General features: G+C 36.8%; 1 protein-coding gene and 2 pseudogenes across 1 annotated transcript; all 3 read left to right on the top strand.

The window, feature by feature from the left end:
• Nucleotides 1-5,058: 5,058 nt before the first annotated feature.
• LOC113331262 lies at nucleotides 5,059-5,865 on the top strand (annotated as a pseudogene).
• A 5,103-nt stretch (nucleotides 5,866-10,968) lies between these two features.
• On the top strand, nucleotides 10,969-14,771 carry LOC113331420 (annotated as a pseudogene).
• LOC113331422 (thaumatin-like protein) lies at nucleotides 14,313-16,061 on the top strand. The gene is made up of 3 exons (XM_026578129.1): nucleotides 14,313-14,474; nucleotides 14,639-14,937; nucleotides 15,385-16,061. The coding sequence occupies exons 1-3, from the start codon at nucleotides 14,405-14,407 to the stop codon at nucleotides 15,805-15,807; spliced, it is 792 nt and encodes a 263-aa protein (XP_026433914.1). The 5' UTR covers nucleotides 14,313-14,404; the 3' UTR covers nucleotides 15,808-16,061.
• Nucleotides 16,062-16,065: the final 4 nt, after the last annotated feature.

The following is a 16,065-nucleotide window of genomic DNA, read 5'->3' as shown; positions in this document are numbered from 1 at the left end:
GTAGTGCATCATTGATACGAAACCTCAACAGCCATATTTTCAGAAACCTCAACGGCCATATTTTCAAAAATTAGATCCGTTGGAACTCTAATCTATATAAGGAGGGTAACCCCTCTCAGTTATTATTGAGTAAAAAATCAGAATGGAAAACCTTTTCAATGGAAAGTTCATCATCAATCGACAACATACTTCGAAGATGCAAGCGAACAACTACATCAATTGCAGCAATGGAAGAAGAAACACAAAAAAGGAACAAACAACCCAAAAAAATTAAACCATCGTTAGTGGCAACGAAGGAGGAGGAAGAGGAAATCAAGGCTAAGAAGCGAGGTCAAGAACAATTCCATCGTAGAGAAAGATTAAAACAAGTTGAGGAAGAGACTGAATGGATAAAAAATTATTGCATTGTGAAAGATCTACCCAAAGAACAGCAGGACGATCGTATATTTTGGATTAAAGTTTCATTGGGTCCTTTTGTTGGTAAGTACAAGAAGCCACGTCACAATTATGAACCATCCCATGTTTCTTCAAGGGTGCACCATGTTATAAAATTGTGCACCGAGTACAACAGTATTCTTGCTAGGCACAGAGACGACAGGTTTGCGGCACAAGATGCTTATTCCAAGTGGAGAGGAGAGTCGTTTCTACATTTCGAAGCCGCGTTGATTGTTGCATCTCGGACTGGGAAAAAAGAATAACATGTGATGTTTGAGTGTTGTAAATTCAAATTTTTAATATTAATCGGCGGTTTGATAAAATATGGAATTCCTGAATATGATTAATCGGATTGAAGTGTTATAATACTGTTGTTCCGATTACATAGTTTCAAAAAAAATTATAGTCGTGCCTCGAAATACCCACCAAATCGGTAGATAGATATTTAAGAGTTCTACTGATTATAATATTTAGAATCAAAACGTGTATCATTACCAACCGATTATAATATTCGGAATCAAAACGTGTATCAAAGAGCCCGATTCCTACATTCGGGAGAAAAAATTGTATTTTTTGCGACCGATTAAATCATATATCTTCACAAAAAAGTTTCCAAAAAACTTGTACAAATTACATGTTCGAAAAAAAAATGATCAAACATCGTCATCATCCGAGGGGATCAATTCGAGTAACTCAGCGGGAAAGTTGTTGTCCATAACGCCATCCCAATCAACCATGTTGGACTCATATTGTTTCACCCAATCCTTGCAATGGTTCATCGGGAAGTAATCGTGCCACTTACTCAACGGAGGTAACGGACAATCTTTCTTTACTCTTAAACCGATAAAATGCATTTCATTCACAAATGCCATTACGATTCTTCTATCTTTAACCGACTCGTCGCAAGTCGTGCTTGTGGGTGCAAACGTCATGCTAAGTCCATACATAGGAGGAACAAAGAAATGTACCACGCAATTCAAAACGTCCGCTAGGAGATATCCAAATTTAGGCATTGTCATCCAATACTTGGATCCGATTGTCTTCAATCCCTTTCGGCACTTCACACGCGCAACTAAGTCTTTGAAATATTGTTCTTTGTCGTATCTATCTCCTCGCCTCATCATCTCCATATAAAAACCCTTGTCCTTCACTAGTTGTACCGCCATCTTATTTCTTAAATATTGGAATTGGGTGACATCTTCGATATCCGCCTCTCTAAAGTAACCCATTTGTTCCGTAGCAACGTGAAACCCACAATTTCCATCCCCATCAACATCGTCGGTCGACAAAACAAATGGAATGATAAGTGGAGGGAGTTGTTCCAAATACTCTTTGTATATTGTATATGTGGATCGATTTGGTCTTCCATTAAGATATTTAGGGCAACGAAGAGTACCTTTGTCCTCTTTTATAGTAATAATTTCCATTGGTTGGGTTTGTTGCGAGGCGTTCATTTGCTCAACAACTTCTTCGACAACATTGGGTTGACTTACTTGAGAAGGCTCTGTAGAGATCTTTGGCCTTACTTGTCGGGTGGTTGGTCCACTTTGATCATTTCTTGGACGACCTCTTTTCTTAGGTTCCGGCTCATATTCAAATTCGGCTTCCGAACGCTCGTGCCTAGACAATATTCTTTTATTAGACAAATACTCCTTCAACTCTTTTCTTTGGATGGTCCTCGACACTTCGGTGTTCGGACTACCGGTGTTTTTATGCTTAATAGGTTCATCAACCTCCCTTAAACAAGGGTGAAGGGCTTCCTCCAAATTATGCATCAATATTTGCTTTTGGTGCCGTTTGATGTAGCGTAACGCTCGGCTATTCGTGCACACAATTCCGACTCCAAGAAAGACGGACCATCAACTACCGGGGTGTTCGGAATGAAATTTAATTGCTTCCAAAATGGATGAATATCATTGATGTCCATCACTTCAACATACCTACCCAACTTATGACGACACGGGAGTCCAATACCTATCATATCCTTGCAAACACAAACCGTATTCTCGTCATCATAAGTTTTATATAACTTCAATTGTTTTATATAAGTTTTACAATACTCAACCGGTTTTGGGTAGTCCGTGCCGTATTCATCCTCAAATTTCTTCAAGTTACATTCGTAAATTTCCTCGGTCATAGACCAAACGATTTTGTCCCATGCTTTCATGAACATTTTCCAAATAATTCCATCCTCCTTCCACTTTTCTTCAAATAACCTATCCTCTTCCTTACGTTCTTCCGCGGTTAATTTACTAATGCGCTCATCCTCTTCCTTTGACCTCTTGGTACCCTTCCTTGGTCTTTTAGCTTGGAAATGATGATGGCAATTGGTTTTGATATTGCATTGAATGTGCCACGTACATTGCAAGTTTTGGGCTTCCGGAAATACTACCGCTATTGCATGCATTAAGGCTTGATCGTTATCCGTTACAATAACCCTTGGAAAATTATCACCGTTATAAATGGACCTCAACGTCTCCAACATCCAAATGAAACTCACATTGTTCTCATGATCCATTAAACCCCATGCAATCGTAAACGTGTTTTTGTCCGAAGTATGGAAAGCAATGTTCAACAACGGCATGTTATACTTGTTTGTCTTATAAGTAGCATCTATCAACAAAATTTGATGAAAGCATTAAGTCAATTGGATCATTTCGGGATGTGCCAAGAAAATACGAACCACTATACCATCCTTTTCTTCCCTTCTCAAGGTGTAGCCGTGTAACTCCGCTAACCACTCCGATTGTTGCATGATCGTTCTACCATCCCATTCAGTCCTTTTGATCGTAGCTAGGGCTGACTTAATTGTAGACAAAGAAGACAAGTTGTCGGGTCGTCCGCCTTTATTTTACTTAAGATCGCACTCGCTTTTTGGATCCGCATAGACCTCACCGTATGCATTTGATGTGGTTTTAACTTGGCAACCATTACATGTCCAATTAAATCCAACGGATCATCATGGTTGTGACAACCGTTATCAACTTTATACATTTTATACTCTTTACCTTTAATACCATCGGGCTTATAGAAGACAATCTTAAATGAGCATCCTATCTTCTTGGTATTGCTTCGGTATTTCCTATTCGTCTTCCGTACGTACTTACTATTCTTTCCCTCGTGACTCTTTCGCGTCCCACCTTGCTCACAAATCATTTCAAATCGAGTGTCACTAACATGATTATTTTGAACTACCACGCACATGTTATCTTTTGCCTTGTTCATAAGCCATTCCTTTGCCTCCGTCTTACTTCCAAATGTCTAAACGTGCATAAAACAAAACAAATCTAATAAGCATAACCATTTAACATATAAATTTTGAAAAAAAACAAAAGTAGTAATGAGTATACCAAATCGTTTGCATAGTATAGGGAAGTGTCGGGCCTCAAATAGAAATCATCAACAAACTCTTCAACGGCCTGCATATGAAAGCAACAAATTATTATACAATAATCGGAGGTTATTAAATAAGTCAAACTGCCGAATATACTATATTCGGAATCCTATCGGTTACCCAAAACACCCGATTTATGCAAATGAATGTACACAGTTTACTGAGTGCAAAAAATGATATAATCGGAAGCTAAAATATATAGTAAAACAGCCGAATATAAATAACCGGGAGATAACTTTAATCGATAAACATCCGATTTTCAAGTTTTCGGAAATTTTATTTTGAGGCCGTTGTTATATTCGGCAGTCAAATAATGTTAAACTATTACCGATTGTAAAGGATAAGAATACTGATTTTTGAAATTTTTTGAGGAATTCGTTTTTGGGGCCATTCGGGGGTAAATAACTCTACATAACTACCGAATGTAGATTTTTTTGGAAAACCAGTTTGGGGTTTTTTCTCATATTCGGCAGTAAACTACTATCTTGGAACTACCGAATATACATATTTGGTACTCAGTGTGTCATATTTGTAAGTTTATTCGAGAAATTATCTACCGAATCTGGGTAGTTCATGGCATTCAATGCATGCAATAATCGGTTTTTCTTGTTTACAAAAGCACACAAACGCATGCAAATCGAGTATTTGAGTTTCTTAACACAATACCTGTGTTTTACATGCATCGTTAGCTTCAATATTAGGCGATTCTCCATTTTCTTCCATGAAAGGGTCGTCTAGGTTTTCCTCTCCACAAAAGTTTGGATCATTCAACACATACCCCAAATCGTCTTCTCTAAACGGTCGTGAACCCTCAACATTTTGTTTTTCGCCATGATTCTCACCTTCTTCTTCATATCCATCCATTTTTGTAGTGATAAAATGGGTTTTCCATGTTTTCCTTCACCTTCTTCTCTATAACTCTAACAACTCAAAAATGAAAAAGAAATGGAAAAAATGAAACAGAAATCATTCTAATACTGCACCGATTACAATCGGAAGTCTGGGTAATATTTTGGCTTCCGATTTCAATCGGAGGATAAAAATGTTATCATATCCTCCGAATATATAAGGGTAATTTTGCCATTACGAATTACGCGAGATAAGGGCTGGCTACATTTTCCCTTTGGGTGACCTTTTTTGTTTTATTGATGGTCCCTAAATCCTTTTGAGTGGCACCTAAGAACGCGAGGCTAAAAATTACCTGACCTACAGAGAAACAGAAGAAAGGAATGGTGAAACATTACAGCGATAACGATGAAGACGAAACAATCTACTACCGGTACTCATCCACCGGAACCCCTTCCTCCTACACTTCAAATCCCCAATCAAAACCCCAAAAACCCAGCAGCGGAGGCTTAGCCTCATCAAAATCAACAGTCTATGTATCCAACCTAGATTACACATTAACAAACTCCGACTTATTCACAATCTTCTCCACATTCGCCAAAGTAGCCAAAGTTACAGTACTGAAAGACCGCAATTCAAGACAAAGCCGTGGTGTTGCATTTGTATTGTTCGTTTCTAAAGAAGATGCAAATAAAGCTGTGAAAGAAATGCAAGGTAAAATTCTGAATAAGCGAACTTTGAATGTGAAGATTGCTAGTGATAATGGAAGAGCAGCAGAGTTTATTAATAAGAAGGTGTATAAAGATAAGAGTAAGTGTTATGAATGCGGTGAAGATGGGCATTGAAGTTATGAATGTCCCAAGAATCAATTGGGGAATAGAGAGAGACCTGTGCCCAAGAGGGTGAGGGGTGGCGGCGGTGGTGGTGGGAATGGGTTTTTGAGATTGGGGAATGGTGGTGGTGGGGAGGAGGATGAGGAGGAGGATTGGGGGAGTGGTGGTGAGAGGTTTGAAGATGATAATTGGGCATCTTTTGTTGATACTAGAGGTGTTGAGGAGAGATTGAAGAAAGAGGAGGAGATGGGATTAATGGAGAAGAAAGCTAAGAGAGCGAAGAAATCGAGTTATTTTAGTGATGAAAGTGGTGATGATGATTAGTTCTGGTTGTGGGGGTTGGGAATTGAAAGCATTTAAAGGTATTTTTCGATTTGTTTTAATTACGGTTGTTTAGCTTTGTATTTAGGTATAGCTTTGATATATGTTGTCCATTGGTATGTTAGAAAACTTGCATAACTTTCATATTTTGGTTCTGTAAGTACTAGGAAAAGGTTAAGCAAATTTGAAGAATTAAGGGCTTAAATAGGTTTTCTAGTGCATTAACTAGCTTAAAACAATGGGTTGTATTGTATTTTACTTGTTTAGTTTGCGGTTTGACTTTGATATATACTTCAATATCTGTAATTTTGGTTGTTCATCCTGTTAAGCTCAGTGGTACCAAGCCTATTGTAAAAATAAATTGTATTGGTTGGAATGCATTCCAGTTGCCCATTTCTTTGAATTATGCTTATTGCGTCAAGTGAATGGTTTTTGGGTTAAAATCAACACCTTCACAAATAATTTGTCATGAGGTTGTAGATCTTTGGATATACTAGTGTAGTGCTGGTTGTACATCACTTTTGCAACTCTTTACCGCTATCCGCATCTCTTTGACCCTCTCACTCCTTAACTGCCACCATTATCACTAGCTATAATGATGCAGGGCATACTACAATTCCAGAAGATTCCGCTTAGAGGTTTGGCTTCCATGGTTTCCTAGTTTCAGTCTTTCTTATTTTTAGGATTCTTTTAGATTTACTTTTAGTTTTTTGTTTCCTAGTTTAGTTATTCTTCAAGCCTATATAAAGGCTAGATTAAGTCTTGTAAGAGCTATCTATTACTCAATCAAATTATTAAATACAAAACTTATCTTTCTCTTCTTGCTTGAATTCTCTTCTCTTCTTGCTTATAGCAATCTAGTATTGCTTTCTTTTACCTTGTTCCACATTAGTTGGTATCAACCGCTTAGTTTTAGGTTTTCTTCCTATAACTTGATCCTTTACATCGCTTCCGCAACACCTTTCAGTCCTTTTTTAGTTCCTTTTCGTATACAAAAAAAAAAGAAAAAAAATATGACTGCTCAACCAGTTACTCTAGCAGCAATCGAAGCTCTCATCAAATCTCATACCGAGATTTTGGCAAAAAACATTACTGAAGCTCTTGAGAAGTCCATGGAGGACAAATTAGGGTTAAGAGATACCAAGCTTGAAACCATGCATAATCAACTTTTGAAGGTTGCAAAACATATAAATCTAGATTTGGATATGCCTGAGCTTGTAGACTTAGAAGGAAAAACTAAAGAAGATATACTTCAGTTTTTACAGAATGATGAAGTACCTGAAGATGTATTGCGTACTTTAAACATTAAGAAACCGTATGAAGGTTTCATAGGTCATTCAAAGAAGAAGATAGTTTCTCCTGCACTTGACAGTGATGATGAAGATGAACGTGAGAACGATCTAGAGAAGAATTGGATTGAAGAACGACGTTTAAAAACTGGTCACAACCCTTACAGTTCTTTACCAGAATATAAACTAAAAGCTGATATTCCCAACTTCTCTGGAAATTTTCGTATTGAAGAACTAACTGATTGGTTCTTTGAGGTAGAAGCTTTTTTCGAATTCATGGAGGTCCCTGAAGATTCTAAGGTTAAACTTGTGACATACAAACTCAAAGGAGGAGCTGAAGCTTGGTGGGATAAGATCTGTGATGATCGTAGAAACGCTAACAAACCGAAAATACGTACTTGGAAACGTATGAAAACTTTGATCAGGGATAAGTTCTTACCTAGAGACTTTATGCAGCAACTTTTCATCAACTCAAAGAATCTGAAGAACAGTTAGTTGCAAGATTCATTGAGGGACTGAATAGATTAATACAAAATGGTATGACTCATTCAGTTTTTACTATGGTCGAAGCTGTGCAGCAAGCTATTAAGATAGAAAATCGTCTTATTCGTTCTTCTAGGATTTATCCATCCAGACATGGGCGTTATCAAAATACTTACAGGGGTACCAATTCATCTCAAAACTTTTCTCCAGATACTGTTTTGAATATTCCCAGGCCTCCTTATGATGATGTTAGCCATTCACATCGACAACCTAGCCATATTGTTTAAGGCAAGATAAAAAAGAAATCACAAACATCTTCGTCTCATCGTTTGTGATTCCACAATATCTTGTTTCGCTACCATGCGATTTAGATTATTGTGAGGTGATTGATAATACTAGGTTGTTCTTCGGGAATATAAGTCTGATTTATCAATTGGTTCTTGTTCACCTTGATTTTTATCAAAAGACAGAACAAAACTTTTAGGTTTATCTGTGGGAGGCAGATTTATCTATCCTTGTAGATTTTTCTGTGTGATACAGATTTGTTTACTAAAGTCTTCGACTTTGGGTCATAACAACTCTTGGTTGTTGGTGAGATCAGCTAAGGGAATCAAGTGCGTAGTATCCTGCTGGGATCAGAGATGTAAGGAGCGCAACTGTACCTTGAATCAGTGTGAGATTGATTAAGGTTCAACTACAGTCTAGACTGAAGTTAGTTTGTACTAGGATAGTGTCAGTAGCGGCTTAATACAGTGTGGTGTTCAATCTGGACTAGGTGCCAGGGTTTTTCTGCATTTGCAGTTTCCTCGTTAACAAAATTTCTGGTGTCTGTGTTATTTCTATTCCGCATTATATTTTTTTATATAATTGAAATATCATAGGTTGTGCGTTGTATCGATCAATAGTGAAATCCAACCTTTGGTTGTTGATTGGGAATTGATTGATCCTTGGATATTAGTGTTTGTTACCATCCAAGTTTATCTCTCTTGTATTTAATCGAGACTCGCATATTGCTTGAGTAAGATTTAAATCAACAGATAAATATATTAACTCCTTGATATACTTTTTGTTAAGATTGAGTCTGATTGTCGAGTTGATTCTCTTAAAAGTATATTAGAGTTATTCCATACAGATTGTTAATCGAAATATTGGGTGAGGTTGTTAGACCCCCTCATTTTCAATTCTATCTCGTGACTTGATCTGATTAACGATCTTCGTCTGTAGGTCTTTGGTTCTAGATCTTGTTGATGATTATCCTGTTATCTCTAGGTCGATAATAAGAACTTATTAGGAGAGAGAATCAGAGAAAGATAATTATTATTAATTGATTTATCCTGAATCATACGTACGTCTTAATTTACAAAGTGAGCCTTCGAGGGCTTACATACAGTTAATTTAGCGTGTGACTCACGCTAAACACGTTAAAACAGAGGGACCCCTCATGTCTAGCTGGAGGTGATGTCATGACCCAGTTAATCTCTCGACCTATGATCTCCAATGCCTCTTGATTTCCAGGTCTTGATACAGAAACCATTGGTCATATCTTCAGTTATTGCTCCACAACTCATGTCTTCCACGTGTCATCATATTATGTGTCGTGTCTCGTCCTCTGTTAAGTCTTTATCTTAAGATCGTCCTCGATGTGAGGAATTATTACTCGATTTCGGCGTGAGATCCTTCTTAGCTTCAAGCTCCAGGACGCTCCAGCTGTCAGTTGTTGGTAGATGCTATATTTTATCATCTATAATAAACATAATAGGTTTAGCCACGAGACTGGTGAACTTAAAGATACTTACAATAAAAATAAATAACGTTCTTAATCTTTTAACGTCTACATTGTTTTAAAATAAACTTCATTTGTTTCATTTCATGGCTCATTTATTCATCATTAACCTATCTATGATAAAAAATACAAAAAAAAATTAACAGATACTCATGAATCTCCATTGTATTACTAAGATTTTATTAGATTCAATCAGAGGACCGAAAGGCACAAAAAAAAACTATCAATTGTCAAGGAATCTAAAATAAATTGTCCTGGTTGAACAGAGTACCATTCACAAGTTCTCATAGAAATCAAACACATTATCCTTTTATCTCTATGCCACGTTTAAGACATGTCAAGAAAATAAATTTTTGGGTCGTTTATAATACGGTATGTCTAGACTTATTGTCATTATATCTTGAGATTTGAGTTATGTGGTAAAATTATAGATTTCCAACTTATTTGTGAATAAATGTGTCTCCACAGTTTCTACACAGGCTATGGCATGTTTACCACACTTCCATATCCAAATAATTGGTCCAACGAAATAATTTTCCATGTTTTTCTTTTCGAGCTTAGCCCATTCAATCAGAAATCACTTCATTTCCTTTATTTTATGAGCAAAATTTTGCATTTTAGTTCGTCGAGCTTTATTACATGAAAATTGCATAATTAAACAAAAATCATCAAATTTATATAAAATAAAGAACTAAATAAATGTAAATTAAGATGTAAAAATGACGTCTTTACACACCCATCAGAATAATGTATGGTTAATGATACTTTTGATGCATTGTGCTATCTTCTTGGATATCCCCATTTTGTATTTAAGGAAGATAATCCAGGATGCATTTCCACGTAAAGTAAAGTACATTAGGTGGTAATTTAACTGTTTGAGCTTCCAATTTTTTTCCCAACGAGAGTAGATTAATGGCTAGGTTAACTAGGGATGTACTAGTCTAATTAGAGATAAATATTCCCACAGATAAGGGCAGTTCTCATGGGAAATTTTAAATAAAAAAAATTGTCCAACCACGTGGATAAACAAATACGTTTTTCCACTTTGGGAAAACTCAATCCACGATAGACCAAGAGACATGCAACGTAAGTTGGTCGCTAGAAACAACTTAAACCGCCAACGGTTGTAGTTTTGCTGCATGGGTGATGGTTGAGCCGCCAACGATAATATCGAGTGATTATTTATTTTTCTCCCTAATCCACAAAATCACCATCAATTTTCTGCCAGTTTCAGTCAATTTAATTATTTATTTATTTTTTACAATGAATCCTGATTTTTATTCTTCTGAAGATGAATGAAAATAGATAAAACTTTGTATGAAAAAGATCAAAAAACGTATTAGAGATATTGCTACAATTGGATTAAGTGTCAAATGAGGCTGGAAGGCGGTGAAACGTCATGCTGTAATGACACTCGAGGATGATACCCAGGCCTTTAGATCCATACCAAGTTTTCACTAGAAGATGAATGTGGTAAATCGACATTTTTACCACGATAACATGACACATAATTATTTTAATGACGTGTGTGTATTCTGATCAAGATTTTCAGCGTCGATTCTGCGTAGACCGCAACTTGACTCAAAGGATTATTGTTGAGCTTTGTCAGGTAGAACCTTTATTTAATTATCAGTATGATGCACGACATATACGAGGCTTTAGTACTGATCAAAATATCATAACAATCCTCCATATATTATGTTATGGGTACCATCAGATTCCAAAGATGAGTACATTGGTATGGATAGAACAACCACATTTTAGGTATCTCAAAATATTTTGCGACACGGTTGTCGACCATTGTGGTCCAAATTTCCTGCGGAAACCTGCTCAGATAGATGTTGATAGAATCGTTGCCCAAAATACAACCAGGGATATTTTAGGATTGCAAGTTAGTCTTGATTGCATGCATTGGATATGGAAAGCATGTCCAGTTTAATGCGCAGGTCAATATAAGTGTCATTACCCAAGATCGACGGTTGTTCTGCGAGCTTCAACTACTTATGATTGTTGGATTTTGTATGTTTTTTTTTTGGATTTCTGAGTTCACAAAATTATATCGAAGTTTTGCATAAATAACCATTTTTTGTAGATCTTAAGCGTGGGCTCGCGTCAACTGTAATTTCACCATCAACAACCATTACTACAATCAAGAATATTATCTGGCAAATGGAATCTATCCACAATGGTCTATTTTAGTTCACGCCTACAGTCAGACCAGCTTAGGACTAACTTCAAAGGATAAACACGTGTTTTAACACGTAACAAATGGCCTTGAGGAAGGACATTGATCAAGTATTTGAAATTTTGAAAAGGTAGTTTGCATCGTTTGTGGACCGCCTTGTTTTTTTCGATCTATGCTCATTTGTATGATTCTACATGGTCACTGAAAAAACCCGAAATGATCATATTGGGACTAGTTACGAAGAAGAAGATTTGAAGCCTAATCTTACAGTGTTCTATGACCATCCCGGAGGAGAATATAGCCTTGCAACTGTGACAATTCAAAATCGGGACCTTTGTGGACAACTAAGGGAGAATCCGACAGTGCACCTTTAGGTAGAAATACCTTGGGCGGAAATGTGCTATGGGCGCCGGTCAAAACCAAGTCAATTGCCATTTTAGGTATTTTAGTGAGTTAATGTAATTGTGAAATTACCTATTTCTACTACCCACCTGATTCTGTTACTTTATAAATGAGCACACAAACACCCAGAAGTAGAACCTTTCCAGTGAACAAAAATGGTGGTGATTTATCCACTCCTGAAGAAACCAAAAATCTTCATTTTCTTTCGATTTCATCGTCAGCTTCAATTTCACATTTCTTCGTTATCTTCACCTTCTTCCACCCAATATCAAAAACCCCTATTCTCATCATCCTCCACACAGAACCACTCTTCATCTCTTATTGTCAACCAAATCCTCACTGCAATACTTGAAAACAGATCATTCTATTCAGAACTATCTTCTTCAATCTCTAATTCTCAATGGACAGTCGGAAGTGTATGTGAAGTTTTAAGATCAATACCCAGATATTTCTTTCAGAGTTGTGAATCAATAGGTAGACAGAAAGGGTTTAGACAAAGGACACCTCTGAAACAAAGAAACCTTAAACAAGAATCTGAACACATTGAGAAAGGTACTCATGTTCTTGGTCCTGGTGCTTATAGAGACCCCATGAAAGTTAAACTAGGTTTAGATAAAGCATTAGAGTTTTATTACTGGGTCGAAACTCAGTTTAGGTTTGCTCATACTGAAATTACTTGTAGAGAAATGAGTATTGTGTTAGCTAAAGGGAATAGATTGAATGTATTATGGGATTTTTTGAAAGAAATGGAAAGGAAAAGTAATGGGTTGCTTGTGACAACTACTACTGTTACTTGTTTGATAAAAGTTCTAGGAGAGGAAGGTTTAGTTAATGAGGCGTTAGCGGCATTCTATCGAATGAAACAGTTACGTTGTAGACCTGATGTTTATGCTTATAATACGATAATTGGTGCTCTCTGCCGAGTTGGGAAGTTTAGAAATGCAAGATTTTTATTGGAACAGATGGAATTGCAAGTATAGTTTGCAGACTGGTTGTAAGAAAGCAATTAGGAGACGGCTTTGGGAGGCGAATCATATGTTTCGGCATATGATTTTTAAGGGTTTTACTCCTGATGTTGTAACTTATAATTGTTTGATTGATGGTTGTTGTAAAACATACAGAATCGAAAGAGCATTGGAGCTATTTGATGATATGTTGAAAAAGTGTTGTGTTCCAAATAGGATTACTTATAACTCTTTCATCAGATATTACAGTGCTGTTAATGAGATTGACAAGGCTGTTGAAATGATGCGTAAAATGAAGTTGATGAATCACGGAAAACCCACTACAAGTTCCTACACACCCATCATTCATGCTCTGTGTGAAGCTGGAAGGGTGTTGGAAGCACGAGATTTTCTTGTTGAGTTGGTTGATGGAGGTTCTTTTCCTAGAGAATATACAGCAAAATTAGTTCGTGATGCCCTGAAATCAACCGGTGAAACTGTGTTTGAAGATGAGCTATGGAGAAAGATTGAGGAAGGGATCAAGATTAGGTATAACCAACTGATGCAGGTGAAACCGATGATGAAACAGATACTACCTTCATCATAAGGGGGATGAGCTAGTTTGTATATGAGTATGAGCAAAATGCCTGTCTACAGAATGAAACCTTCAATTCTTAGCTTTGAAGGCAGCGTTTTGTTGTTTTTTCTGAAAGCCACTTCAACTCAGACACAAATGACTTGTTCCTGACTCGCAGGTAATATTTCCATCTATGTATATTGATTGATAGAAAATCATTATACGTACGTGACATTTTGTATTCCCCTCTTTTCACCAGTATCTCTGTGTACAAGGATTTTCTTAGAAGGATCTATTGATGTTATAGGCTTTCTTCATCCCCACCTCTATATTAGTTTGTCTTCATTACATTACAAGTCACTATCCGTAGATTCTTTTATTCTTTAGGTATTAACTTTCCCAGCTTAGTGGCCAACAGATTAGACACGATCGCTGCTGGTATAATACCAGGCACCCATTTCTTTAAATTCCGCAGTGGGCATACATTTCTTATATTGATGAACAATTTATCGATAAGTGAAATTAGGTATGTTGGGTTACAAAAATAGATAAAACAAAAGACTGATCAGATATTAGTATTCTATGGTGGTTCTCTGGGTCCTACATAAAAGTAACTCACACTTGATTCATTTTTTTTTTCAATTCGTCATATAACTTCATCCACCTTAGGTGTTTTAAATTGCTATTAGAACTTTACACTTTTCTTCATCCTATTATCTTGATTTTTCATCCAATGCAGGATATCCTGACAGAAAACATGTTGTCTCTTAACTTATCTCTAAAGATTACATATCATAAAAACTTGAATTATAATCCAAGAAAAACATATCACCATTAAGATTTGACTAGTTAAAACTTTCATCTATAAAAGGCCCATCTATAATCTTAACTTTCTCTCCCGCACTGACCTGGATGAAAATGAAGAAGCTAAATCAATTCTCTTCATTGTTGCTCTTTCTGATATCCAATCTTCTATTTCCTGGTAACTTCATATGATGATATGTATAAAGATTTCTGTAATTGCAGTTTGTTTTTTTTTTAATTCTATAAGCAAATGTTTTCAATTTCAATTTTCAACAGATACAAATAGTTCTGATTCTATTGTCTTCAACTTTGGCGTCTTATTCTGCGAAAATGATCTTACAGGCCATGCGGAAGGAAACGCAGTCGCCTTCCATGTGCGCAACAAATGTCCTTTCCCTTTATGGCCAGCAACTGCCTCAAATGCAGGGCATCCAGCAATAGCTGATGGTGGTTTCTTTCTTCCCTCAGGCCAGACAAAACACATCCAAGCTCCCCCTACATGGAATGGTCGGATATGGGCAAGAACTGGGTGTGACTTCACTTCTACCTCCAACACAAAACCTTGTTGTGAAACTGGTGACTGTGGAGGAAAAATTGCTTGTAGTGGGAACATAGGGCTCCCCCCTGCTACCCTTGTGCAGGTAAATCACTAAGTGAAACGAGTTAATTGTTAGTCTTTTAATAGCATTCTACCTAGTCTTTTAATTGTTTGTAATATTTATAAATGGTCTTTGTTCTGTCTTACACTGATATTTGTCGGTGTTTAAACCAATAGGATTCAGAGATGCATCTTTTAATAGCATTCTACTTTATTTTTCCATTTGTAGAAAGTACCCATCGAGAAGCTAGAACTTGGTAATGTTTATAAATGGTCTTTCTTCTGTTTTACACTGATATTTGTCAGTGTCTAAACCAGCTTGAACTGGAACCTCAGGAATGCGAATATTTATTTGTTCCTAAATTATCTAGAGGCTGAACCTAAAAGTTATCATTCTTTCTGGTATAATTTAAGTTGATTGGGAATCTTTCATTAGTGAGCCCTCATAGATGCCATTGATTTCGCTTCTTAACTGAGGAATTTCTTACAGGTTTCACTACAACCAGATACGAGCAAACCAAGTTTCTATGATGTAAGTTTGGTTGACGGGTACAACGTCCCAATCTCTGTCTCTGCGAAATCAAAGGCTTCCAACTGTTACATTGGAGGATGCGTGAAAGACCTCAACAAAATTTGCCCACAAGAGCTTCAAGTGTTGAATGGTGATGGACAGGTGGTAGCTTGCAAAAGTGCATGTTTGGCGTTCAATCACGACATGTTCTGTTGCAGGAATGCTTATGGAAACCCTGACAAATGCAAACCAAATATGTATTCCAACATGTTCAAAGAAGTTTGCCCATCTTACTACAGTTATGCTTTCAACTCGCCTCCACCATTGGTAAGCTGTACTGCTGATGCGTTTATCATAACTTTCTGCCCTAACAAATGGGGTTCTGAACACATTTCAGTTTAGATATTGAAGGATTGGGTTTCATGCCTGACCTGCATTGAGCTTCAAGCGATTTATTCAAATTGGGTTCTAGTATAACTCTCATGTGTTATATTTTATGCTTTCGTAATACTACTATCATTCAGTGCAACTTATATGCTGCACCAGTTGTTTCATTTTATGCAATGCTTATGTATATATAGAGGTCGTATTTCCTGTGCTATTTGGCAATCAAACTTACTAGACAACTGCTTGATGTGGCATGTATTATAGTTGGATTTC

The sequence above is a fragment of the Papaver somniferum genome, unplaced genomic scaffold (genome assembly GCF_003573695.1).
Source record: "Papaver somniferum cultivar HN1 unplaced genomic scaffold, ASM357369v1 unplaced-scaffold_125, whole genome shotgun sequence".
NCBI lineage: Eukaryota > Viridiplantae > Streptophyta > Magnoliopsida > Ranunculales > Papaveraceae > Papaver > Papaver somniferum.
This window is presented reverse-complemented; position numbering and strand designations above follow the sequence as displayed.